The 26,137-nt window shown below is 38.6% G+C and overlaps 2 protein-coding genes across 15 annotated transcripts in view; one reads left to right on the top strand and one right to left on the bottom strand.

Moving 5' to 3' along the window:
• Positions 1-15,539, bottom strand: part of LOC123759285 (dolichol kinase) — a 50,380-nt gene extending 34,841 nt beyond the window's left edge. The window contains exons 1-2 of one of the 8 annotated variants that reach the window (XM_045744148.2): positions 15,290-15,538; positions 7,914-8,159 (exon numbers count right to left, since the gene is read on the bottom strand). The gene's annotated coding sequence lies outside the window, so the exon portion shown is untranslated. Of the gene's footprint in view, positions 1-1,219; positions 1,343-1,671; positions 1,857-2,033; positions 2,064-2,925; positions 3,054-7,913; positions 8,160-15,289 lie in introns of those variants that run through there. The other 7 variants (XM_069329017.1, XM_045744166.2, XM_069329015.1 and 4 more) reach the window with 7 other exon arrangements.
• The window catches only part of AMPdeam (AMP deaminase), a 150,722-nt gene continuing 127,440 nt past the window's right edge, over positions 2,856-26,137 (top strand). For 2 of the 7 annotated variants that reach the window (XM_045744113.2, XM_045744108.2), the window contains exon 1: positions 2,856-3,061. In XM_045744113.2, the coding sequence (XP_045600069.1) occupies positions 2,977-3,061 (85 nt within the window). In that variant the 5' untranslated portion in view covers positions 2,856-2,976. Of the gene's footprint in view, positions 3,062-15,645; positions 15,784-18,679; positions 19,388-19,893; positions 20,341-26,137 lie in introns of those variants that run through there. The other 5 variants (XM_069329007.1, XM_069329003.1, XM_069329002.1 and 2 more) reach the window with 5 other exon arrangements.

Raw genomic sequence — 26,137 nt, 5'->3', positions numbered from 1 at the left:
TTTCTGTTTTTTTCTGGCAAGGTTAGCACCATTTGATGACAAGAAGTTATTGAATTCAGTTGCAATTTCTGTCTATTGCAAGTGTGTAACCATCTTTGTAGAGTTTTATCTGCTTATTATGTGATTGCTGTTTAGACCCTAGGAGGTTGGAGATGGCTTTCCATGTGATTTTCATATTTCCTTTTAGTTTAGTTCATTTATTATGCACCCCATACCCATCCTGTGGGTGGTAGTGGAAAGGGTTACAAAGGAACATAATGGGCTCAGGGACTGAACCCCACAATTCATTTAGCTAAGCAAGTTACAGTCTTAATGAACTAGTTATAAAATTAAACAAAGATGTCGAGACAAACCACAAGTACCGTTTCTATTTTAAGCAACTGACATGTGGAGAGCTAGTGTCACAATTGATATGTTTATCCTGCACACAGACCCCCCCCTCCCCATCCAGTGGGTAGTGGTGGATAGGTTACAATAACTCAGTTACTACCTAAAGCTAGCAAACTGGGGATATTTGGCCAAGACTTCTAGCAGCAAATCATTTTGACTGAAATATTTACACATCTCTTAAACATTTGTTATAGAATTGTCTCTATATTCACATATTCTTTTGTACTCCATCACATAGTGTGTGTGTGTGTGTGTGTGTGCGAATAATTTTGTTGACACTTTTACATTTGATCAGGACATCAGCAGATAATGAAAATTCCCAGAGAAACATGTAACAGTCTAGCAGTCTGCTGATTTTATTGGATGATCTATAGATGTGTGGCTCTTGTAGATCTGAGGCATAGTGAAATCTACACAAGTAATTCCATCTATCATAATATCATATTTAATTTTGCTTCTTTAAATTTATGCTCATAAAAGGATGCTTTGGCTCTTCGTATAGTGGCAAGCTATAATGTCTTTGGCTCTTTGTATAATGTCAAGCTATAATGGCTTTGGCTCTTCGTATAATGGCTTTGGCTCTTCGTATAATGGCTTTGGCTCTTCGTATAATGGCTTTGGCTCTTCGTATAATGGCTTTGGCTCTTCGTATAATGGCTTTGGCTCTTCGTATTAATGGCAAGCTAATTCTGAATGTGTGGAGCTGAGCCAGTTGTTCAGTCTCACACTAGTAGTCTGTGTACATCTGTTGTCTTTGTATACTCTACAGGCTGCTGTAGTGTTCGCCTTGTTGACATTTGATACTACTACTTCTTCTTCTTCGCAATACCTGCAGTTTGCATGAAGGTTTTGATACTACAAACCGGAATACTGCACGAGTCTTGCTTGTTGATATGTTTTGGCGTCGTTTGTTTTGTCATGTTACAGCCTCTACGTTTTCTATGATGGGCATCGTCTTGAGCATGAGCTGTTGAGGTCGATCTTGAATCCATTGTTGATGTGACGACTTATATTGAATTTTGTAACTAGCTCATCAAGATTGTAACTTGCTTACCTAACTGAATTGTGGGGTTCAGTCCCTGAGCCCATTATGTGCCTCTGTAAACCCTTTCCACTACCGCCCACAAGATGGGTATGGGGTGCATAATAAATGAACTAAACTAACTGGTAATGGATCGTAGATGGACTACGAATATACAAGCACATAAAGGTGGTCAAAGGTGATGAATTTTTAGATTAACAGCGAGATGACTATCTAGGAATGAGAGAGGAACTGCAAACCATCTCTTGGGGGGAGCTGATGGGCGAACATGGCACGGAAGCATCATGGCAAAATTTCAAGAGAATCATCGTGGAACTCGTTCAAAAATATGTGCAGAAAAGAAGAAAGACAAGAAAGGAAACTCGATGAATGACACTTGTGGGGTCGCAGTAGCAGCGTTGAATGTCGTTTGGAGTGGCAGAGAGGATCGACACGTCCGGGAAGGGTGCTTGACCCATGCTGACTTTTTAATAACCCCCAGCCACAGCGGCTGGTGGGTATTGATTTGATATTATATGAACGATCATTTAGCTAGCTTTTGATCTATAATCCGCAATCCATTATATAACAAGTTAGCAGCATATTAATGCTAGGTACTCACCTATTTGTGCCTGCAGGATCGAGCGCTGGCTCTTGGATCCCACCTATCTAGCTTTCGGTTGTTTAAAACAATGACTCCTATGGGTTCTGTTACATATATAATATAATAGAACCCATAATCACCATACCAAAAATAAATCTCTTTGATATCCCCCCATAGTCAAATTTAATCTGTGTAAACACTCTATGCAAATAAAGAGATATGGAACTCACTCCCTAAGGAACTGAAAAGCTGTCCATCTTTTGCCCTATTCAAAAAGTAAAACAAAAAAGTACCTAATTTCATCTTCACAGTTTCCTATCTAGTGCTTTATACTCGCACTGTATCTAGTACAACCCTTAATCCCCCAATATATGTACCTAAGCCATACAATCTTTATCTTTGTCATCAATGATATCACTTTATATCATGGTTGTTATACTGAGTGCATATTTTACTGCATTATTCAATAAATTAAAATGATCCTCAATTTGTGCTACAATGACCCGATAACCCTCAAGTTTTACCCTAATGTACCTACTAATCTTTGTATTATCATGTATTAATCTAATCTTTGAGTATTGTGTCAAATTTTCTTACAATGTACCTGTAAAGATTTTTTGTCAATTTGGCTGGAAATGACCTACTTAAATTAAAATGACCTACTTAAAATCATGTTAGATTAAGGACCTGCTCCAAACGCATATGCGTGTTATAGTGGCTTTACAAGAATGTAAAATCATCATTTGCTATGTACTCTCTTAAACCCCCCAATGTACCTTCTTGTCCATAAATAAATAAATCAAGAGAGGAGAGCGTGTGTAGCAATTCGTTTGTTTAGGTTGTGGCAAGACTGAGAGGAGCGGCCGCCAGCAAAGGACGCAATTACAAGTCAGCGACCCTTTATAGTTACCATAATTAATGAGTGGTGTTGCCTAGTGCTCTCGTCTACCAGTCACCTGTGATGGCGTCTATCATAGAACCGCCGGGCAACGTCGATTCCGAGATCAGTGCAATGGAAAATGAGTTTGTGCTTAAGAGAGAGAAGGGTAAGTGACAGCTGACGTTTCGCAACACTAGCCGACCATGTTACCGCCGTCAGCTGATTGGTACGCATTGCCAGTCTGGGCGAGTCTTGCACTCTGGCCGTTCCAGTCTGGGCGAGTCTTACACATTGCCAGTCTGGGCGAGTCTTACACATTGCCAGTCTGGGCGAGTCTTACACATTGCCATTCTGGGCGAGTCTTACACATTGCCAGTCTTGGCGAGTCTTACACATTGCCAGTCTTGGCGAATCTTACACATTGCCATTCTTGGCGAGCCCTACACATTGCCAATCTTGGCAAGTCTTACACATGGCGAGTCTTACAAATTACGTCTTGTAGAGCTTACACATTATCAATCTTGGGAAGTCTTATACATCACCAGTCTTATACATTACCAGTTTTGCACCGTGCCCTGGTGTGGGGCGCGCAGTGCCTATCACAGCAAGGACTGCACAGGGCACTAATTAGTCATGGGGTCGGAAGTACTTCTTGGGTTACTGGAGTAGGAGTCGGTAAAAATGTATTAACTCTGACTCTGGTGCTACAGCTAGATGCTTTTTATTTTTTTTTTTAGATTTTCCAGTTCATCTGCAATATAATTTTTATAATTTTATGTTTTTTCATTTTAATCTCAAAGGAAGGAAACATAGGTGTTCCTTCTTTTCTTCTATAGCTTTTGTTGTGCCACATTTCCTACCGCTAACGGAACCCAGTTGTGCTTTGGTCTCTCCCTTTCTCCCCACTTCTCCCTCTACTCTCCTCCCACCTCTCATCTCTTTTTCCCTATCCTTCCCATTATTTCCAGTACTCTCGGATACCCAGCATTGCTTGAGTATCAGAGACTACATCATAGCTACTCACTAGCTTTATTTTAATCAATGTGACCATCTATACTACACAATCATCATTACTACGTTAATTTTCACTATAAATGACCATCATCACTAACTGTCTTCACTTCACACTAACTTCCTTGCTTTAACCTTTCACTACACAGAACCTGCAACACTAACTATCTGCAATACACATAGTCATCCTCATCAATATAACCATCTTCACTAAATATTGTCTTGACCTCAGTAACCATCATCACTACCCAGGAACCACTGGTAGGGTGGATAAAGACAAACTATCAAACTTGGGCAGAATATGAACACAGGGAACACAGGTGGAACTTGGTTCTCAAGTGAGCTACAGACATCGGAAAGAATTTTTTCAGTGCCAGAGTCGTTAACAAATGGAATGCACTATTCAGTGTTGTGGTGTAGGTAGACTCCATACACAGTTTCAAATATAAATATCCCCTTCTTCTCTACCTATAATACATCCCCCCTTCTTCTCTACCCCCCCTCATCCTTATTTCCATTCCAACCTTGAACAGACAAACATTTCCATTTATATATATACACTGTATATAGAAGGGGTACCTGGCTGCACCTAGGTTTCCACCTTCTTTCCACCCTCTTCTTCCATCCTTCATATTTTCTCTTTAACCCCTCTCATCCTCTTACTGCCTCCCATATCCCATCCTTCCCCTTCACCAACAGTATTACAGAAGTTGGGTGAGGCTAGCCCCAAGCATCTGGCTCCAACTTTGGACAAACATTCATTCTTATAATATAGATTACTTTATACAGTACTTTATAGCCTTTTGATAAAAATATAACCTCATTGTTTTAAGTTTTCTAAGTTTTGTTGTTTGTTTAAAATTTAAGATTGCTGAATGTTTGTAGTTTCTTCAATAAATAAAATAGTCACAATGCCATAGCTATAGCCTTTAGACCCGAACTTTAACTGTTTAGGTTTCCATAAAGTAGCCTGATGATTCATGCTGGCAGAGATGAAATGCCTTTTATGTTGTGTGCTTTCAGTTGGTATAGGAAATAAATAATTAGTATATTTATTGTGTCCAATGTTGATATATAATTTGAGTGTCTGAGTCTGAAGTTTTATGTACCGACTTTGCAGCCCTGAAATAAACACTACTGTATTGAATATTAAATGTAATTATATAAGCTACTGATTGGCAACTTCATCTATAGCAGGAAAGTCCCTTCATCTGTCTAATGCTAATTATACATTCTTGGTGTGTGTTTAAGTTTTATTAAATATATATTTTGTAAAAAATGTAAATAAATATTATCACAGCATAATAGTTCATTATTATTAAAACTACTAAGTAAATAGTTTGCTAAACATGGTAACTATTCGAAGGCATGTGCATGGTTATGAGCAAAATGTGTTTTATAACATCTTTTACTACTTAATAAACAAACATTTTATTTAGGCAAAAGTACATACATACACATAGGATATAAGCAGATTGTTGGATTAATGGGTAGGCAGGTATGTCCCCTAAAGCCACAAATATGCAGCGCATTTTGGGCATAATGCTGGAAAAAATAAGGATTTAAAACTACTGTAAATGAGATAAAAAAACAATGAAGTAGAGAAATATAAATAAAATTACAATTATTACGTGACATATGGAACAACAAAATTGTAACTGAGCAACATAGTCATTTTACAGAAAAAACAGAAGGAATAAAATTTTGTATAAAATTTTTTACAGGGCAGATAGCAGCAGCAGTAGTACAGGTTTAATTATTAATGTTCAATAACAGCAAAACATAGGTTGACATTTTAGGAAGGTAGGTTACATAATTCATTAGGTAGTTCCTGGTTTTTCTTCAACTGGTCAAGAGAAGGACAGTCTTTGATGTCATTAGGGAGGTCATTCCACATTCTGGGAACCTTGATTTACAGAGTATTTCTCCCTTAGTTAAGTCACACAGTTGGAATATCAAATAGATATTTGTTTCAAGTCAGGTGCACATGGGTTCTGTTACCAATAAGGTTTTCAATTATTTTAGAAATTATAGGCCTAAATATAAATAATTTGTATCAAATTTAGTACTGAAAACTGTGCAAATGAATTCTAAATAATTAAAAATGTTTTTTCATGCATGCCATATCACTACAGTACTGTACTATATATTTACTTTGAAATTGCTCATCCTGAAGAAACACGTAAAAATAGAAAACACTAAATACAAAGACAATCCTTACTATAGATTAAAATAAAGATTTTAGTGTGGTTAACACTACCCATAATAATTCAATTAATTTCATTGTTAATTTAACAGGTTATATATCTCTTATGGTTATATAGTAAGAATACCTTTATCTGGGAACTTTGACATCATTCAGTAATTGTTGTACTTCAGTACTGTACTGTATATGGAAATCTCATAAAAAGATAATATATATTTTAATAATTTTTTATATTTGCCAATGCATGCCTTGTATTCAAAGCATTGTTATTAAATTTAAGTACAGTATCTTACAAAATATTGAGGATAAGCTGTTTATTACTATGAATGGTAGTTTATTGTAAATTGTCCTATTTCTTGCATTGAATGCAGTATATTAATGTCATTGGAATTGTTGCATATGCTGTTGTTTGTATTGTCTATTTTAATTTACAGTATTCAGTATCATGTCATATAATGAGCAATGGCATCTTTTATGCAATACATAATTATTAAATTAAAATTAAATAAAAAAAAAATATTCGGGAAAAGTACATACATAGATGAGTTACAAACATAATTTTGGATTTGTAGAAAAACTAGTACTGTACATACAATACCTAAAGCTACTAATATGCATAGTGTTTTGGGCAAGGTGTGGGATAAAAACACTTGGACAAAAGCTTAATAGTACTGTAATTGGGAGTAAAGTATAAATGGTGTTGTAAAAAAAAAGGAATAAAAGAAAAGAAAAAAATGGGGGATGGGGACATGGCAGAAATCAGCAATTGTACAAGTTCATCAATAAACAGCATTATTTAGAAGCAAGACATGGGTTGACATTTAGGGGGTAAGGTAGGTTACATGGAGTTAATTAGGTAGTACAGTACTTAGTTTTACTCTTAAACTGGTTGAGAGAGGTACAGTCTTTGACATGATTGGGGAAGGTCATTCCACATTCTGGGTCCCTTGATTTGTAGAGCATTTCTAGTTTGGTCAAGTTGCACTCTTGGAATATCAAATAGGTATTTATTTCTGGTGTGATGCCCATGGGTTCTGTTACAACCTTCTAGGAAGCTTTATTATCATTTGTTAGTATCACTTATAGTATCACTAGTTAGCATCACTTATTAGTATCACTTGTATGTATTTTTTCTTGTATACTGTAATTACAACTCTACTAAATTTTGTTAAAGTACACTAAGTTGATTATAAAAGTACAGCAATTTATGAGTAAAGTTATAAAATTAGTAACTAGTTAGTCAATTTATTAATTAAAATTCAAAGTAAAATTAAATATTTCTAATACAATAGTACTCTACATTTGTTCATGAACAATATATTTTATGGTTTTTAATTTTCAAGGCCAACCTAACCAATGGACATTCAGTTGGATCAACTTTTTATCAAAGCTGCACAAGATATAACTAAATATCTGGTACTAATTGAATGTGGCATATATGCATTTCCCTTTGCATTCTCTTAATGTATTAAAACCTCTAAATCTTGTAATACATAACCAACAATTCTATCTGGCTCTTTTCGTATCTTTGTGACTGTGTCACAAAGATACGAAAAGAAGAAATACATAATGCTTAGTGAATCCAGGTCCTGAATCATACAGAGCCCACCCACATTCAAATTGGCTGAACATTTGACTTGGCAGAATTTTTTACCAGGAATGTCTAAAAATGAAATAAATTTGCAATTTATGTGCCATAACCAGCATAATTAGTATTTCCTCATGCAATAAACATAAATTTACAGTTATATATGCAGTACATACTCCAATATTTTATTTACAGTAACAAATTTAAACATACCTTGGAATGGTTTGTCAACTTGCTTGATGAAGGACCTTGATGCTGTTCACTTATCTAACTTAATATTAAAATTATTGTAAGTGAGCTTGGTAAGGTCATCTTTGACTGCCAGCTGCTGAGACTTCCCTGGTTGAAGGTCCTTGGCTTACTGGTGACTAATGTTTCCAGTGTGAGTTGTACTCTGCCACCATAGCACACAGTTGCAGTTTGGTGTGCCTGTGCATCATGCAATGGGACCTTGTGTTCCTTTGGAAAATGAACATGTGGAAAATGATTAATTTTCAGGTTTTAGTGACCAGGATTCTGATAATAGCAGTGTTTTAAGTAGTAATTACCTAAGTAATTACCTAAGTGTAGTTACAGGATGAGAGCTATGCTCGAGGTGTCCCATCTTCCCAGCACTCTTTGTCATATAACGCTTTAAAACTACCGACGGTTTTGGCTTCCATCACCTTCTCACCTAACTTGTTCCAACTGTCTACCACTCTGTTTACAAAAGGGAATTTTCTTATATTTCTTCTGCATCTTTGTTTAGTTAGTTTACATCTATGACCTCTTGTTCTTGAAGTTCCAGGTCTCGGGAAGTCTTCCCTAACAATTTTATCAATTCCTGTTACTATTTTGTACATAGTGAAGGAGCCGGTCGGCCGAGCGGACAGTACGCTTGACTTGTGATCCTGTGGTCCTGGGTTCGATCCCAGGCGCCGGTGAGAAACAATGGGCAGAGTTTCTTTCACCCTGTGCCCCTGTTACCTAGCAGTAAAATAGGTACCTGGGTGTTAGTCAGCTGTCACGGGCTGCTTCCTGGGGGTGGAGGCCTGGTCGAGGACCGGGCCGCGGGGACACTAAAAAAGCCCCGAAATCATCTCAAGATAACCTCAAGATAGTGATCCTATCACCTCTTTTTCTTGTCTTCTAGTTTTGGCATATTTAATGCCTCTAACCTTTCCTCGTATCTCTTGCCCTTCAGTTCTGGGAGCCACTTAGTAGCATGTCTTTGCACCTTTTCCAGTTTCTTGATGTGCTTCTTAAAGTAGCATGTCTTTGCACCTTTTCCAGTTTCTTGATGTGCTTCTTAAGATATGGGCACCACACAACCGCTGCATATTCTAGCTTTGGCCTAACAAAAGTCGTGAACAATTTCTTTAGTATTTCGCCATCGATGTATTTAAAAGCAATTCTGAAGTTAGAAAGCGTGGCATAGGCTTCTTCCACAACGTTCTTTATGTGGTCCTCAGGTGATAGTTTTCTATTTAGATCCACCCCTAGATCTCTTTCTTTATCAGAATTCTTTAGAGATTTCTCACATAATTTATAGGTTGTGTGGGGTCTATGTTCTCCTATTCCACATTCCATAACATTGCATTTATTCACATTAAATTCCATTTGCCAAGTGGTGCTCCATATATTTATTTTGTCCAGGTCTTGTTGAAGGGCATGACAATCATCTAAGTTTCTTATCCTTCCTATTGTCTTAGCATCATCAGCAAACATGTTCATATAATTCTGTATTCCAACTGGTAGATCATTTATGTAGACAATGAACATCACCGGTGCAAGAACTGAACCCTGTGGTACTCCACTTGTGACATTTCTCCAATCCGATACATTGCCTCTGATTACTGCCCTCATTTTTCTATCAGACAGGAAAATTTTCATCCATGTTAAAAGCTTACCTGTCACCCCTCCAATATTTTCCAGTTTCCAGAACAACCTCTTGTGTGGAACTCTGTCGAAAGCCTTTTTTAGGTCCAGATAAATGCAGTCAACCCAACCATCTCTTTCCTGTAAAATCTCTGTGGCTCGATCAGAGAAACCGAGTAATTTCGATACACAGGTTATTCCAGATCGAAAACCATACTGTCTGTCTGATATTACTGTATATCATTTCTCTCCAGGTGTTCTACCCATTTAGTTTTTAATATTTTTTCCAATATTTTCACTATTACACTTGTCACTGATACAGGTCTATAATTGAGGGGGGGGGGGGGTCTTCCCTACTGCCACTTTTGTAGATTGGAACTATGTTAGCCTTTTTCCACACGTCTGCTATGACTCCTGTACACAGGGATGCCTGAAAGATCAGGTGAAGTGGAATGCTGAGCTCGGATGCACATTCTCTCAGAACCCATGGGGAAACTACATCTGGGCCAACTGCTTTGTTCTTACTTGTCTCCAAGAGCATTTGTTTCACTTCGTCTCTAGACACCTCTATGTGCTCTATGCTGTTCTCTGGAATTCTTATTGTGTCTGGTTCTCTGAAGCTCTCATTTTGTACAAACACACTTTGGAACTTTTCATTTAATGTTTCACACATTTCCTTTTCATTTCCGTGTATCTGTCTCCCATTTTCAATCTCTGAATATTATCGTTTACCTGCAGCTTGCTTTTAATGAATTTATAGAAAAGGCCTGGATCTGATTTACATTTGCTTGCCATACCGTTCTCAAAGTTACTCTCTGCCTTTTTTCCTTACTGATGTGTAGTTGTTTCTTGCATCTTTGTATCGTTGGTATGTTTGGGGGTTTGGCCTCTTTCTATAATGATTCCATGCTTGTGTCTTTTGATCTCCGGCCCTCTCGCAATTTCTTTTGAACCAACCCTGTTTCCTAGGTCTACATGTCTGTTATCGTATATTTTGCAAAATTTGGCATACATCTCATTTACTTCCTTGCCTAGCAGCAAGTCTGTCCAATTATACCCATAAAAAAAATTCTGAGTTCCCCATAGCGTCCTCTTTTGAAATCGAGTACTGTACTGATGAAACATTCCCTTCCCTCATTCTTGTGGTCTGCTTGACGTGTTGATACATGAATGTCTCCAAGATGAGGTTTAAAAATCTGCCTGTGCAAATGTCCTCTGTTCTTGCCTCGTAGGCCTCCCAGTCTATTGCCTTGAAGTTGAAGTCTCCCAGTACCAACAATTGGGATTTATCTTTGTCAGCTCTTACCATAATCTCTCTCATGACCATTATGAGGCCCTCTCGTTTGTCATCCAGTTCTTCCTTTGTCCATGTGTTGCTTGCTGGTGGGCTGCAGGCATTTAAAATTATCAGCTTATCATCTTGATTCCAGACCTGCAATGCCATTATGTCAATATCTAAAGAATTTTCAAATGTTAACTCTTACCTTCAGGTGTTCTTTCACCAGCACAACCACTCCTCCCCCTTTCCTAGTTTTCCTGTCACGTCTCCAAACTGAGTAGCCCCTTGGGAATACAACCTCGTTTAAAATATTTTCTTCAAGTTTAGTCTCTGTTAATGCAACAATATCTGGGACTTTGAGATGAATTATATCCTTCAACTCCAATATTTTCAATCTCACTCCATCTATATTGGTATATGTTATTTTCAGGAATATGTTCCCCTTCCTTTTGTTCTTTACATATGTGTTTTATTATTCTAATATTAAATTGTGGTGCACATATTAGTGACACGAATATATGTACATATCCATTTTCTACATGTTCTGTGATATAAATAACTTTATTGGCAGCCCAATTCATCATTGCACTTGGAAAAATCGTAATTGAATGTAATGAAATGCCTCTTTCTTATACTGCTCAGGTGGTTACCTGAAGCATAACGCTCGGAAGGCTTCCCACTACCGGGTCACATCAGTCACAATGAGTCCTTTTGGCCTTGCTCAAGCATAACACCTAAATGAGGGTAGGAATAAAGAAGAAATAAAAAAAATCTACAAGGTGATAGGGATCGGGAAGACTATAAAATGGGACACACAAAGCAACAACAACAAAAAAACTAGAACAAGGGGGGATTAAAGGACAAAGGGAAGTAAAACATGTTCCTAAAAATCATATATACAAACATAAATAAAGTGAGAGAAAAATACTGAAGCCAAATGATATAATACAGTTTAATATGCCAGAGATTGATGCACTAACATAGACAATACTAGTACTGTACTTGATATTTTAATTGAGGTTGTTTTCAAGAGAGGTTATTAAATTTGAAGAGGAGAAAGAACAATTAGAAAAGGTGGCATTGCCGTTCTGGTGAAAGAACACCTAAAGGTAAGAGAATTAGTAATCGACAACATATGAGAAGTTGACATAATGGCTTGGGAGATTTGGAATGAGGATAATAAATTCATAATTATAAATGCCTACCGACCTCCAGCAAGCAACACATGGACAGAGAAGCTGGACGACAAATAAGATGGCCTCATAATGATCATAACCATAGATCATCCACAAGGACTGTGATGAGGGTTCGAACCTACATCTGAGAGGATCACAGATGCGCCTTAGTTGACTGTGCTACGACAGGGTAAAAGAATTGCAACCGGGAGTTCTACTAACCTCACACGGATCCTGCAGTCTCTCCGAGACACAAACCAGGGTTTTACACAATTCCCCCCATGCACCCGGGCTCTGTCAACAAGCTATTCTACCTCTTCGCCCTTACTTCATTACACACAAATCACAATAGCGTGATGCATCAAATGAACAAATCCACACAGGCCATGAGGGTTCGAACCTGTGTCTGAGAGGATCCCATACGCGCCTTAATCGACTGTGCCACGACATGTGTGTAATAAAGTAAGGGCGAAGAGGTAGAATAGCTGTTGACAAATCAGTCAACCCACCAACACAGACGTGCTTGGCCGAAGACACAAGCTCCTCCCCCAGTAAATACAAAGAAAACACCACTCGCCACCATCAGACATCTCTCTCAGCCTCCAACGGACCCATCCCCTCCCCAATCGTGTATATAATTATAAAAAAAATATATATAAATGAGTTTGGGTGGATGTAAATAGGAGCTGCCACGTATAGGCCTTCTGCAGCTATCCTGATTCTTATGTTCTTGTGTTTAAATTTTGTGTTTACGGTTCGGTGTTCCATGAGCAAAGAGACGTGCGACGTGTAGTTCAAGTAGCAAACGCACACCAACGAATAACAATCAGAATCTTAATTGAAATCAAAACCATTGTTATATACAGTTGATTTACCTTCCACGTTTTTATTTTTAATAAATCCTAAATATTTTGTGGCTATGCTAAATATTATTGTAAATATGTATTCTGCTAGTTTATATCACCAATTAAATTGCGACAATTTGAACAGAGAAGTACGACGATTGGATCACTGTGCACAGGAGGCCGACATGCCAGCAAACACACTCCAGGCAACAATATATCTTGGATAAGTCACTCTACAACATTGCCGCTTGTACCGTCGACTTCCTTATGGCGTTACCTGACACCTATTTTCGTCCAATTTAATTGTGAAGTGAGGTTACTTCATAGTAAAAATAATATTTTTTAATGTTCTGCATTCGGCACATAATAGTGGATAAATATACCACATTTCTTCATCCCTTATGTAATGCTGGGTGGCTTTTGGTAATTATACGGACCCATTACATTAAATATTTACATACCATTTGGGATGGGCATTGTGTATGCTTCACGCGCATGGTCTTGCATTTTCGATATTAAATGAATGTCTCGAGCCGAAGGGCATGAATTCAGCGCATATATTTTTGTGGCGGGTAAAACAAGAGTGCTTATCTGTGAGTTGATAGTTACAAGATCCGAGCTAGATGGTGTTGAGATTGCGAAAGGGATCTGGGAGTTATGATTAGTAAGAATTTAAAACCAAAGGATCAATGCATGAATGTACGTAATAAGGCAAATAGGACACTGGGATTTATTAATCGAAGCGTTAGTAACAAGACACCTGGTGTTGTTCTTCAGCTATATCTTGCTCTGGTTAGGCCCCATTTAGATTATGCAGTTCAGTTTTGGTCGCCGTACTATAGAATGGATATAAATTCACTGGAACGCGTCCAGTGTAGGATGACAAAGTTAATTCCCCAAATTAGAAATCTTTCATATGAAGAAAGATTAACAAATCTTAAATTGCATTCACTGGAAAGGTGAAGAGTTAGGGGTGACATGATTTACAAGTGGATGAATGGACATAACAAGGGGGATATTAATAGGGTATTAAAAGTATCAATACAAGACTCATCAATATCAATACAAATCAATACAATATCAATACAAAGTCCATCTGTGGCTAACTGCCAACAAACTCACCCTTAACATTGACAAAACTTTCTATATTCTGTTTGGCAATAAATCCTCTAATCAAATAAATCTCAAAATAAACAATACCCGAATTTGTAACAAATTAGATGGCAAATTCCTTGGCATTCTCATTGACCACAAGCTGAATTTCCAGGGACACATTCTAAACATATCAAAAAAGGTTTCAAAAACTGTGGGCATTCTTTCTAAGATCAGATATTATGTACCACGCCCTGCCCTGGTGACTCTCTATTACTCCCTTATCTATCCATATCTCAACTATGGTATTTGTGCTTGGGGCTCTACTACCCAAAATCACTTACGTCCTCTAATTACTCAACACAAAGCTGCTATAAGGACAATATCCAATTCTGGCCCCAGACATCACTCGGTACCCCTACTCAAATCTCTGAATATGTTAGACATTAAGTCACTGCACATTCTCTCATGTGTATTATACATATATAAAACGCTAAACTATAATGCCAATCCTGATCTCAAAAGCTTCATAGAAGGTTGTAACAGAACCCATGAGCACCACACCAGAAATAAATACAGTTTTGATATTCCTAGAGTACGACTTAATCAAACCAGAAATGCTCTACAAATCAAGGGGCCCAGAATGTGGAATGGCCTTCCCAACCATGTTAAAGACTGTACCTCTCTCAACCAGTTTAAGTTAAAAACGAAGCTATACCTAATAAATTCTCTGTAACCTACCTTACCCCTCTGTTGTCAACCCATGTATGTTTTTTGTTTTTTTTTTTGTTTTTCAATTCAACGCTGTTTGAATGTAATTTTCTGTAATAATTTGTAATTGTATTTGTGCTGCTTTTTCAACAATGTTCCCCCCTCTTTTACCTCTATTTTTATTTGTACTCAACACATTTTATTCTTTTTACCCATTAGTTTTAAGCTTTAGTCATTAGTGTTTTTTCCTGCCCGAAACGCTTTGCGTAATAGTGGCTTTAGGCATTGTATGTACTAGCTCTATCTATAAAGCCAACAAACTTTGTAAAATCTCTCTATGTATGTACCTTTACCTAAATAAAAATTATTATTATTATTATTATTATATTATAAGACAGAACACGAAACAATGGGTATAAATTGGATAAGTTTAGATTTAGAAAAGACTTGGGTAAATACTGTACTGGTTCGGTAACAGGGTTGTTGATTTGTGGAACCAATTACCGCATAACGTGGTGGAGGTGGGGTCCCTTGATTGTTTCAAACGTGGGTTAGACATGCATATGAGTGGGATTGGGTGGTTATAAATAGGAGCTGCCTCGTATGGGCCAATAGGCCTTCTGCAGTTACCTTGTTCTTATGTATGTATCATTCGGCTTTTGTCACGTTGTGATGTGGGTGGCTGGTTCCGGGGGGCGCTGGGTGCCCCGGGAGAGGTTCCTCCGTCCTCCTTGCCTGGGCCCACATACACTTCAAGATGTTACTCGACCAAGATCACTTTCACTTCAAACATCTACAATCTACAGGCTACTCATGCCCGTGCCACCTCTTATGGTGGCTTCATCTTCATCAATTCTCAGTCCTCACCACCTCACTCCCACGCTACCTGCACTCTCCGTCGCCTCGTGTGGCGGGGCGTGGAGGGGGGCGCCTCGCTGGGCTTCCCCATCTGGCACCACTTTATTATACGTCTTTCCCACTAATGTTGTAAACTTGCTCAGCCAACGCCCACAGTCTTCTGGCACATGCCGTGTCATTTAATGTGGGCGCAACCTTTCGCGATTAGTGTTCAGTTCTGTGTAGACTCACGTGGACGCTGTTCAGCACATACAGGTCAATTTAAGGTATGTGGATGCAGGCATTACTTGACACTTGTTTAATTCACTGGGCTGTCTTTTTGTTCCCCAGCATCCTAACGTCATACTTAGCAGACCTTATTCGTCATGATTGCCAAGAGTATTTGTTAAGCTGAATACAGGTAGCACTTGTAGTCACTAAAGCACAGCTAGTGCCACATGCAATCTCTCTCCAATCTCACGGTCACATTGTTAATACATTCCTTACCTCATTTAGTTCAAGATATAACTTAGGTTTTATGACTACCTTATATATAGCAGCTTGCAGTTTCTACATTAAATTACTAATATAATTATTTACCTCCTATTGTTTCACTCACCTGGCCCCTCCCCCCCTAGAAAAAGTTTCCCAGCCTTTCGACCACTTGTGGATATGCCAACGACCTCACAGGAAATTGGCTCCATTATATCTGTGTTTGCAGAGGATGCAAAATTAAGTGTCAGGATGGAGAGATGGCGTTGTTGCAATTAGATGGCGTCGTCGTTGTTGCAGGTGCACGTGTTGTGGCGCTGTCGTTGCAGGTGCATGCGTTGTGGCGTCGTCGTTGTTGCAGGTGCATGCGTTGTGGCGCCGTTGTTGTAGGTGCATGCGTTGTGGCGCCGTTGTTGCAGGTGCATGCGTTGTGGCGTCGTCGTTGTTGCAGGTGCATGCGTTGTGGCGTCGTCGTTGTTGCAGGTGCATGCGTTGTGGCGCCGTTGTTGCAGGTGCATGCGTTGTGGCGCCGTTGTTGCAGGTGCATGCGTTGTGGCGCCGTTGTTGCAGGTGCATGCGTTGTGGCGCCATTGTTGCAGGTGCATGCGTTGTGGCGCCGTTGTTGCAGGTGCATGCGTTGTGGCGCCGTTGTTGCAGGTGCATGCGTTGTGGCGCCATTGTTGCAGGTGCATGCGTTGTGGCGCCGTTGTTGCAGGTGCATGCGTTGTGGCGCCGTTGTTGCAGGTGCATGCGTTGTGGCGCCGTTGTTGCATGTGTTGTGACGCCGCTGTTGCAGGGGCATGTGTTGTGACGCCGTTGTTGCAGGTGCATGCGTTGTGGCGCCATTGTTGCAGGTGCATGCGTTGTGGCGCCGTTGTTGCAGGTGCATGCGTTGTGGCGCCGTTGTTGCAGGTGCATGCGTTGTGGCGCCGTTGTTGCAGGTGCACGTGTTTTGGCGCCGTTGTTGCAGGTGCATGTGTTGTGACGCCGTTGTTGCAGGTGCATGTGTTGTGACGCCGTTGTTGCAGGTGCATGTGTTGTGACGCCGTTGTTGCAGGTGCATGTGTTGTGACGCCGTTGTTGCAGGTGCACGTGTTTTGGCGCCGTTGTTGCAGGTGTATGTGTTGTGACGCCGTTGTTGCAGGTGCATGTGTTTTGGCGCTGTCGTTGCAGGTGCATGCGTGATGGTGGGATTTTTACATGTTGAAAAATGTAGTGTTGTACTGTATGTGGTTGGTCGAGTGGTGGTGGTGTTTGTAATGGTGTGTATATATAGTGATAGGGCTTAACAAGAGATAGGAGTGCATATCAATGCACGTGCATACGTATATGTTCTCTCATGTGCAGTAGTGTGATGAACATTTAGTGTCTTGACTTGCACCTGACAGTCCCCAAACCAAGCCAGAATATTCTATGACAATTACGTATATCGCCCAGCATTTTGCGAGCGCTTTGGCCTGGGTTCGTATTCTGGTCGGGGAGGATTGACCGGGTACCAATCCTTAACTAGCTTCTGTTCACCCAGCAGTGAATGAATACCTGGTTGTTAAACGATTTGGCGGGTCGTATTCCGGGGAAAATTAGGATTAAGGACCTCCCCGAAACGCTATGCGCGTTATTAATAATAATAATAATAATTCATTTGCAAGAAGGTACAGTGGATCGGTGAGATTACATAAGCTTGGGATTTTTACATTCATGCAAAGCCACAAACACGCATAGAGTTTCGGGTAACATATCAGGTAAGATAAAAGGGTACATTATAGCAAGGTTTTTATATCGACAGATAACTACAACATAAGTTGACAGATTACACTGGTAAGGCTATATGTCTTAAGTACTGATAATGGGGAAGTGGGCAGTACAAGATACAGTGTGAGTTTGAAGCACAAGGTGGGAAACTATGAGGATGAAATTATGTACTTTCTTTGTTTTACTTTCGAACACGGCATAGGTTGGACAATTTTGTAATTCATCAGGGAGTGAGTTCCAAAGGCTGGGCCCTTTTATTTGCATGGAGTGTATGCACAGATTTAGTCTGACTGGGGGTTACCTTACCTTGCCTACCTACCTGACAGTCCCCAAACCAAGCCAGAATATTCTATGGGGATTCTATGGGAATATTCTATGGGGAGATCAAAGAGAGATTTATTTCTCGTGTGGTGCTCATGAGTTCTATTACACGTATCAAGGAAAAGTTATCAGATCAAGGTTAGCATTTAGGAATAAGGTTTTGTACATGTAGATAGCACATGAGAATGGAGTGTATGTTTAGCATGTAAGAGACTTAAATAGAGGGGGCAGTGTGTTGTCTGAAAACAGAGTTTACTATAGTTCTGATAGCAGATTTTGGCTGAGTGATGATAGGTTTGAGGTAATTTGCAATGGTTGAACCCCCATGCACAGATGGGGGTCTCTACTAGTGACTTTACAAGAGCGTAAGAACTCCTTTAAATTAAACAAAATAAATATATAAATAGAACAGGAGGGCCTTACGGCGTAGTTGGCAAACATACAGTGTCGCAGAGAGGATGGTGCCAACCTTAGGAATGAGATGTGGCCTTGGGGTATCGTGTGGGGGGGTCCAGGGGGTGATTGGGCACAGAAATATTGGCAGCGTGTAATGGGGGGATAGGAGGGGGGACATGAACAGGTGCCAGGACTGGTTGTATCAAGTGCATGGCTCTCACTCGCCATTGTTCTGCAAGCACCTACACTTGCTCGTTCTCTTGTTGAGCGTTAGCATGTGCTCATTGCTGGCTGTTCTCTATACTTGTGCTACTCTAGTAACTGTGTAGTGGATCCTATGCTACATTTGAGTATACAAACACAATTAAAAGTGTTATAATACTGCATTTATATTACAGACTGAACTGGTATTGCTGGAGCAATATGTTGCATTCTCATAGTACGTCTTGTAAATGCTAGAAGCTGAACAAGTGAAGGATACTCAATAGTGTTTACTACTGTAAAGTCAACCTTTACAATAGTGAAAGTAGCGAGTGTTAGTAAACATTTTCACCAGTGGAAGTTGAAGCAATGAAGTGTTTGCTAGCCGGATCCCTCTGCAAGTAACACAAGCGATAGTGCTGAAAACACAATTAGTAGTGTAAATTTATAAGTCTTGAATCACCGTCTAACCCACTGACTGTGACTTAACATTTGGAAGACGAAGAGAGCATTGAGCAAATTGATTGCAGGGACATAGCGCCGTGAAATTATTACCAGTGACGTGACGAAACTGACGTCATTCCAACATACGACATTAAAAATAAAACTGCTGTGCGCCTGGTAGCATCTGCTACAAGAAGTGCGATATGGCGTACCGTGGCGATGCCAGCATGGTCCGCTTACCCAGAGACAGTGATGGAAAAGCTTTCTCCTTGTACCCTCGCCAAGGTATACTTCCTGTCCCCTTAATAATTTGAATGTTTCTCTCTTAATGCTCTCATTATATTGTTTCTGCATGTCCACCTACTGCTTTGGTAACAAGAAGATAACGTGTTACATTAGATTTAGGAGACCTCATCTTCAGAAAGACAGCTGCACTGGTGAAGGTGCAACACCGGGAAACAAAAATCATTCCAAAGCTAATTCAACCAATTTGGAGGATGTTGATCCGGATAATTTCTTCAAAAGGTCAGATGTAATACAAACAAGGAACAACAGTTTCAAGCTCAACAAGCCACAATGTAGGACTGAGAACAGGAGATGCTTTTTCACCCACTGGGTTATAAACCCATGGAACTGCCTACCCGTCAAAGCCGTAAATGCCAAAACTCTGTTAACTTTTAAAGTACATCAGGACAAAGTTTTTGTTTTTAATTAACAACCTTTGACAAGCCGCCGGCTTCCTGTCCTCGTCGAGGTCATTAGTTATGGCGGCCCTCAGGTAAATCAGGTAAATTAATTTTTACAATTTTGGTTGTCACCAACGACAGCGCTCAAAAAAGGCTTGGAGCATTTACGGCAGTGTTTACATTTATGAAAAACTGAGAACCGAAGCTCTACAATGTTATTTTATAGCAATAATAACTTTGGATTGTAAAATTTAGAAGATCATAAATGGTTTATTAAATGTGAGCAACGCTGCCTTGACTGTTGAAAAATGTACAGGCTCCATAAGGGAAGGGAAGGGAACTATCAGGAGAAAGTGCCAAGCCATTATGTTTACACTTGGATGGGATAAGAATTTTGGATGGGACTGGAAGGAATGGTGCCCAACCACTTGGACGGTCTGGGATTGAACGGCGACCAGCATGAAGTGAGACCGATGTCCAGCCCACATATATAGCAGTCCTCGGGGTGCAGTGGTAACACTCGCTCTGCGCTTCGCAAGCGATTTTGCCTGGGTTTGTATCCTGGCCAGGGAGGATTGACTTGGCACCAGTTCTCAATTAAATAACTCTTCACCCAGGGTCCCTGTGTGTTAAACGATTTGGTGGATTGTATTCCACGAAAAATTAAGATATAAGGACCTGCCCGAAACGCTATGCATGCTTTTCTGCAGCTTTACAAGAATGTAGTAACTTATACAGTATTTAGTTGGGAGCTGTTCATATTTGTATTATTATTTATTTTTTGTCATGAAAACTAAGCATAATCAAATTAACAGAGTACAATTAATTTGAAAAGATGTTCAAAGTTATTTTTGTCAGGAGAAATAATATTGTTGAGGATTATTTTAATAGGAAAATTGAAGTTTGAATATGTGCTTAAATCCTAAGATCTTGGTTAGTTAACATATTTTTTTGTAATTAGCAAGTTTAGGTATACACAGCAATGCTGCTACCCTATTCTATATGAAAGATTACACAGTGTAGATCAAAAACTAGCTACAAGTTCATCTAATATTCCCATCTCACAGGATGGTTAGTCAAACAAGGAATCAGGGTAGAAAATACCTGCCTCAATACAAAAAACAAATTAACTCTGAGTAATCAACAACTTCAAAATTTTTTACAAGAGTTAAGCACTGAGTCATGGAAACATTATTTTATTTTATTTATTTATTTATTTATTTATTTATTTATATACAAGAAGGCACATTGGGAATGTGAGGATACATAAAATGGTAATTACAGTCTTGTAAAGCCACTAGTACGTGCAGCGTTTCGGGCAGAAAATTATATATATAATTATTCATACCAGTTTCTTCAAGACTCATCTCAAAGACTCATCTCAGTCTATTTTTGTTTAAAACAAGCTTAGGTATACACAGCAATGTGCTGCTACCCTATTCTGTATGATGGACTACACAGTGTAGATAAAAAACCCAGCTACAAGCTCATCCAACATCCCCACCTCACAGGATGGCCAGTCATACATGGAATCAGGAGAGAACATGGAATGTAAGGCTGATCTATTAGCCCCCACTAGCACAATCTGGGTACAGCACAAGAATATCTTCCAATATTTCTGAGTGTATGAAGTAATTACAGAGCTCAAAGTACCTCATACCATTTGGTCTGAAGTCACTGATAACAAGGCAATCACAAATACTGTATAGTGTTGGAGAGTATGTCCCAGCTCTTGTTCACAGAGTTTACAAATGGAATGTTCACTATTGGGGGGATTCATTACCTACAGCCACCTGCCATAGATATCTATATCCCAGCCTTATTCTGGCAATTATAATGTCACACTCTAGTGGATATTTTATTCTGCCTGTACATATAATTCTCGGTTCTAAACATATCATAGCTCTTTATGCTCATGCTTTCTGGCCTCCGAGTGATCAGTAACTGCTCTTCTGTTTTTCCCTAATTTCCTGAAATATAGCAGCTTTTACAGCAGAGATTGGAGTGCCCATATCCAGCTCAATTTCAAGCTTATCACATGCAGTTTTTACATACAATTTTCATAAAGCTTTTACACAATGTGCAGCATAATTTTTTATTTGTTTATTTATTTATTTATTTATTTATTTATTTATTTATGCATATACAAGAATGTACATAAGGAATGTGAGGATACAATTATGGTAATTACAGTCTTGTAAAGCCACTAGCACGCGCAGCGTTTCGGGCAGGTCCTTAATCTAAGAAAATTTTAAGGAGGTAAATACTTGCAAAATTTATAGACAAAAAAATGATAACAGATTACATGGAATGAAAAAAAAAAAGATGAGAGAAAATTATAGGTACAGTATATTAAAGCACATAGGTAGCTATGATTGATTGCAATGACAGCTTAAAATGGTAGTTGACAACAAATTGGTAGGCACAATACAGCAGAAACAATATAAGATTGATTGCAATGACAGCTTGAATGGTAGTTGACAAAAATTGGTAGTCACAATACAGCATATGGCTAGCACATAAAAGAAGACAGCAATGAACACAATGATAAGGTTGTTTGATATTACATAAAAATTAGGAGATTGGGTACCACTAGGTACAGAGCAAATTTAAAGCTCAGTGTAGGAAACTAAATAGATGAAGTTAGGTACTTTTTGGTTTTGCTTTTAAATAAGGCAAAAGTTTTACAGTTTTTCAATTCACTAGGGAGTGAGTTCCATAGACTAGGTCCCTTAATTTGCATAGAGTGTTTACACAGATTAAGTTTGACCCTGGGGATATCAAAGAGATATTTATTTCTGGTGTGGTGATAATGGGTCCTATTACATCTGTCCAGGGAGAGTTTCAGAGCATGGTTTGCATTTAAGAACAGGGTTTTGTAAATGTAGTTGACACAAGAGAATGTGTGGAGGGAGTTAATATTTAGCAAGTTTAGAGATTTAAACAAGGGAGCCGAGTGTTGTCTGAAAGCAGAGTTAGTTATTATTCTGATAGCAGATTTTTGCTGTGTGATGATGGGCTTAAGGTGGTTTGCAGTGGTAGACCCCCATGCACAGATACCATAATTAAGATAGGGGTAGATTAGTGCATAATATAGTGAGAGGAGAGCAGAGTTAGGAACATAATATCTGATTTTGGAGAGTATACCAACTGTCTTAGAGACTTTCTTAGTTATGTGTTGAATGTGGGTGCTGAAGTTGAGTCTCTTGTCTAGGAATAGGCCAAGAAACTTGCCATCATTTTTATTACTGATGTTAATGTTGTCTATCTGTAGCTGAATTGCATTTGATGATTTGCTTCCAAATAAGATGTAGTAAGTCTTTTCGATGTTTAATGTTAGTTTGTTCGTTGACATCCATAAGTGGACTTTTTTTAATTCATTATTCACAACATTATTTAGTGTATGTGGGTTGAGGTTTGAGTAGATAAGGGTAGTATCGTCAGCAAACAATATAGGTTTGAGAATATTAGAGACATTAGGCAGATCGTTTATATATATATAAGAAATAGAAGAGGTCCTAAGATGCTGCCCTGTGGCACTCCAACGGTAATTGGTAGAGTGGAAGAAGTTGTATCATTGATGGTTACATATTGGTGTCTGTCACTAAGATAGGATCGGATGTAGTCAAGGGCAAGGCCTCGGATTCCATAATGCTGGAGTTTAAATAAGAGGTAGTTGTGATTAACAGTATCAAAGGCTTTTCTTAGGTCAATGAAGAGTCCAATCGGAAACTCATTTTTGTCAAGGGCTGAGTAGATAATGTCAAGGAGACTAATGATTGCATCATTGGTACTCTTTTGGGACCGGAAGCCAAACTGGCAGGGGCTGAGTATGTCGAATTTTACGAGGTAGGAATAGAGCTGTTTGTAAATAATTTTTTCAAATATTTTTGATAGAATGGGTAGATTTGATATTGGTCTATAATTGTTTATGTCCGCCGGATTGCCTCCTTTATGGACTGGCGTTACTCTTGCTTTTTTGAGGATATCAGGGAAGGTGTGACACTCTATAGATTTGTTGAACAGTAGTGCTATGGGTGGGGCAAGGGCATGGGAGGCTCTCTTGTACACAATGGACGGAATTTCACTGGTGTTCCCTGCCTTGGTTTTTAGAGAGTGTATGATGGACACAACATCTGCCGGGCTGATTGGTGAAAGGAGAAGAGAGTTTGGATAGCTGCCTGAGAGATATGTGTTAATATGTGTCTGAGTCTGTGTTATACAGTATATACAGTACAAAAGTTGTTACATTCTTGTACAGCCACTAGTACGTGTAGTGTTTAGGTGCTAGGTGCTACAAGGTTAACAAAGTGGTTTGTCTGAATTCAAAGTACTGTAGTTATTTTTTAAATATTTTAAATATTTATATAGTTTGATTATAAACAAAATAATTTTTTTTATGATTTATAAAGGTAATTAAATTCATCCATTAATATAATAGAAACGTAATTTTGATTTCCAAAAATACCCAACTAAATGGGTTTGCAATAATAATTGTCTGAGATTTAAACTTTCTTTTCTTATTTAAATATAAGCTTTCATTTCAAAAGGGTTCAATGAAAAGTAAAGTTGCATGTAAAATAAACATGAAGAACTCCTTAATCTCTCTTAATTAAATAAATTTCACAAGAAATGGTACCAGCAAACACAGCCTTTTTTTTTTTTTTTACATGGTTACAGCTTAAAAAGATTGTCTATCCACTTTTGCTTCTAATCCCAAAAGAATACCAATGATGCCATTATTAGTCTGGTTGATAATAATCTGCACAGCCCTTGACGAAAGTGAGTTCCCACTTGGCCTCTTCATTGACCTGAGAAAAGCCTTTGATGGTGTAAATCATAATTACCTTGTACTTAATTTAATAAACTTCATCATTATGGAATCCAGGGCCTTGCTCTTAACTAGCTTAAATCATATCATAGTAAGACACCAGTATATATAGCCTGATCACTAATATATAGCCTTCAATGACATAACCTTTCCCACTCTACCATTAATCATAGGAGTGCCATAAGGCAGCATCCTAAGACCTCTCCTATTTCTTACGTTTTGTATACTAAATTCAAAATTCAGATTTAAATTTTGATTCAAAAGAATGCATGTATAGTACAAAGAACATAGGAGTAATGTACAATTGTGGGGACAGGAGTATATATATATCTAATATCACAACATTAGATATTTCCATATTTGGGATGGAGGCGCCCGCACTGTTTGGCGTGACTTTCCCAGGTTCCCCTTTATGTTGTTGAGAAAGTCAGAGAAAATGGTACCAAGCCTCATTTTATATGAATGATGAGAGAGGAAGCTTTGAAGGAAGAGTGGTAAATTGACATGAAGGTCAAGAGAATATAGTTAAGTAAAAAAATATTATCTCCAGGTGGCATCACAAAACTTTTCTTAGTAAAAAAGAACGGCAATAATGAAGGTATTCACAGTGAAGGCAGCACGAATGTAGACCTCGAAGTCCAGTAAAATATCAGTTATACTGTGACGCTTGCAAAAGCCAAATTGAGAGGGGAAGACGTAGCGATGGTGTTCTAAGAACCACACGTTACATACAATAACCATACCTTCAAAAAGTGTGCAGACACAAATCGTCATGGCAATGGAGTGAAAATCCTTATGGGAAGTCTCATTGAGTATCAAGTTTCTGAATGGGAAGAACAACTGGCTCAAGCCAGTCCTTGGGAACTGATGTCATCTTCCAAATATAATTTTTTAAAATTTTATTTTGTTTATGTACAAGAAAATACAGTGGGTTGAGAGTACATAACATTGGTGTCCTTACATTCTTGTGAAGCCACTAACATGCATAGTGTTTTGAGCAGATCCTTAACGTAACAGATAAAGTAACAGTAAAAACACAATAGGTATATTGTAGCAGAATTTGATTTCAATATAAATACAATTAATTTATATTGTAGTTATTATTATACTGGTGAAGTTGCATGTCTTAAGTGACATGCAACTGAATGTCACTTAATGTGTAATTGGTGAATGGGTAGCATAAGATACAGTGTGAGGCTGAAGCACAAGGAAGTAAACTATGAGGATGTAATTAGGTACTTTTTGGTTTTACTGTACTTCTGAATAAAGCATAGCTTGGACAGTTTTTAAATCATTAAGGAGTGAGAATATAGTTATAGATATTCGGCAAATAGTGAAAGGCACACTGAGGGAGAGGATGAAACATCTAATATTGAATGCCATCTAAATCTGCCACTGTAAAACTGCAGAAAGACAGCAGCCTGCAGTTCAGAGAAACAAGGTCTTGAATTTTCTTTTCTCCTTGGTTCACAGTTGGCCCTCTTCTGTCATTGATATTTTTTAAGGTGGTGTTTTTGT

The sequence above is a fragment of the Procambarus clarkii genome, chromosome 22, assembly GCF_040958095.1.
Source record: "Procambarus clarkii isolate CNS0578487 chromosome 22, FALCON_Pclarkii_2.0, whole genome shotgun sequence".
Classification (NCBI taxonomy): domain Eukaryota; kingdom Metazoa; phylum Arthropoda; class Malacostraca; order Decapoda; family Cambaridae; genus Procambarus; species Procambarus clarkii.
This window is presented reverse-complemented; position numbering and strand designations above follow the sequence as displayed.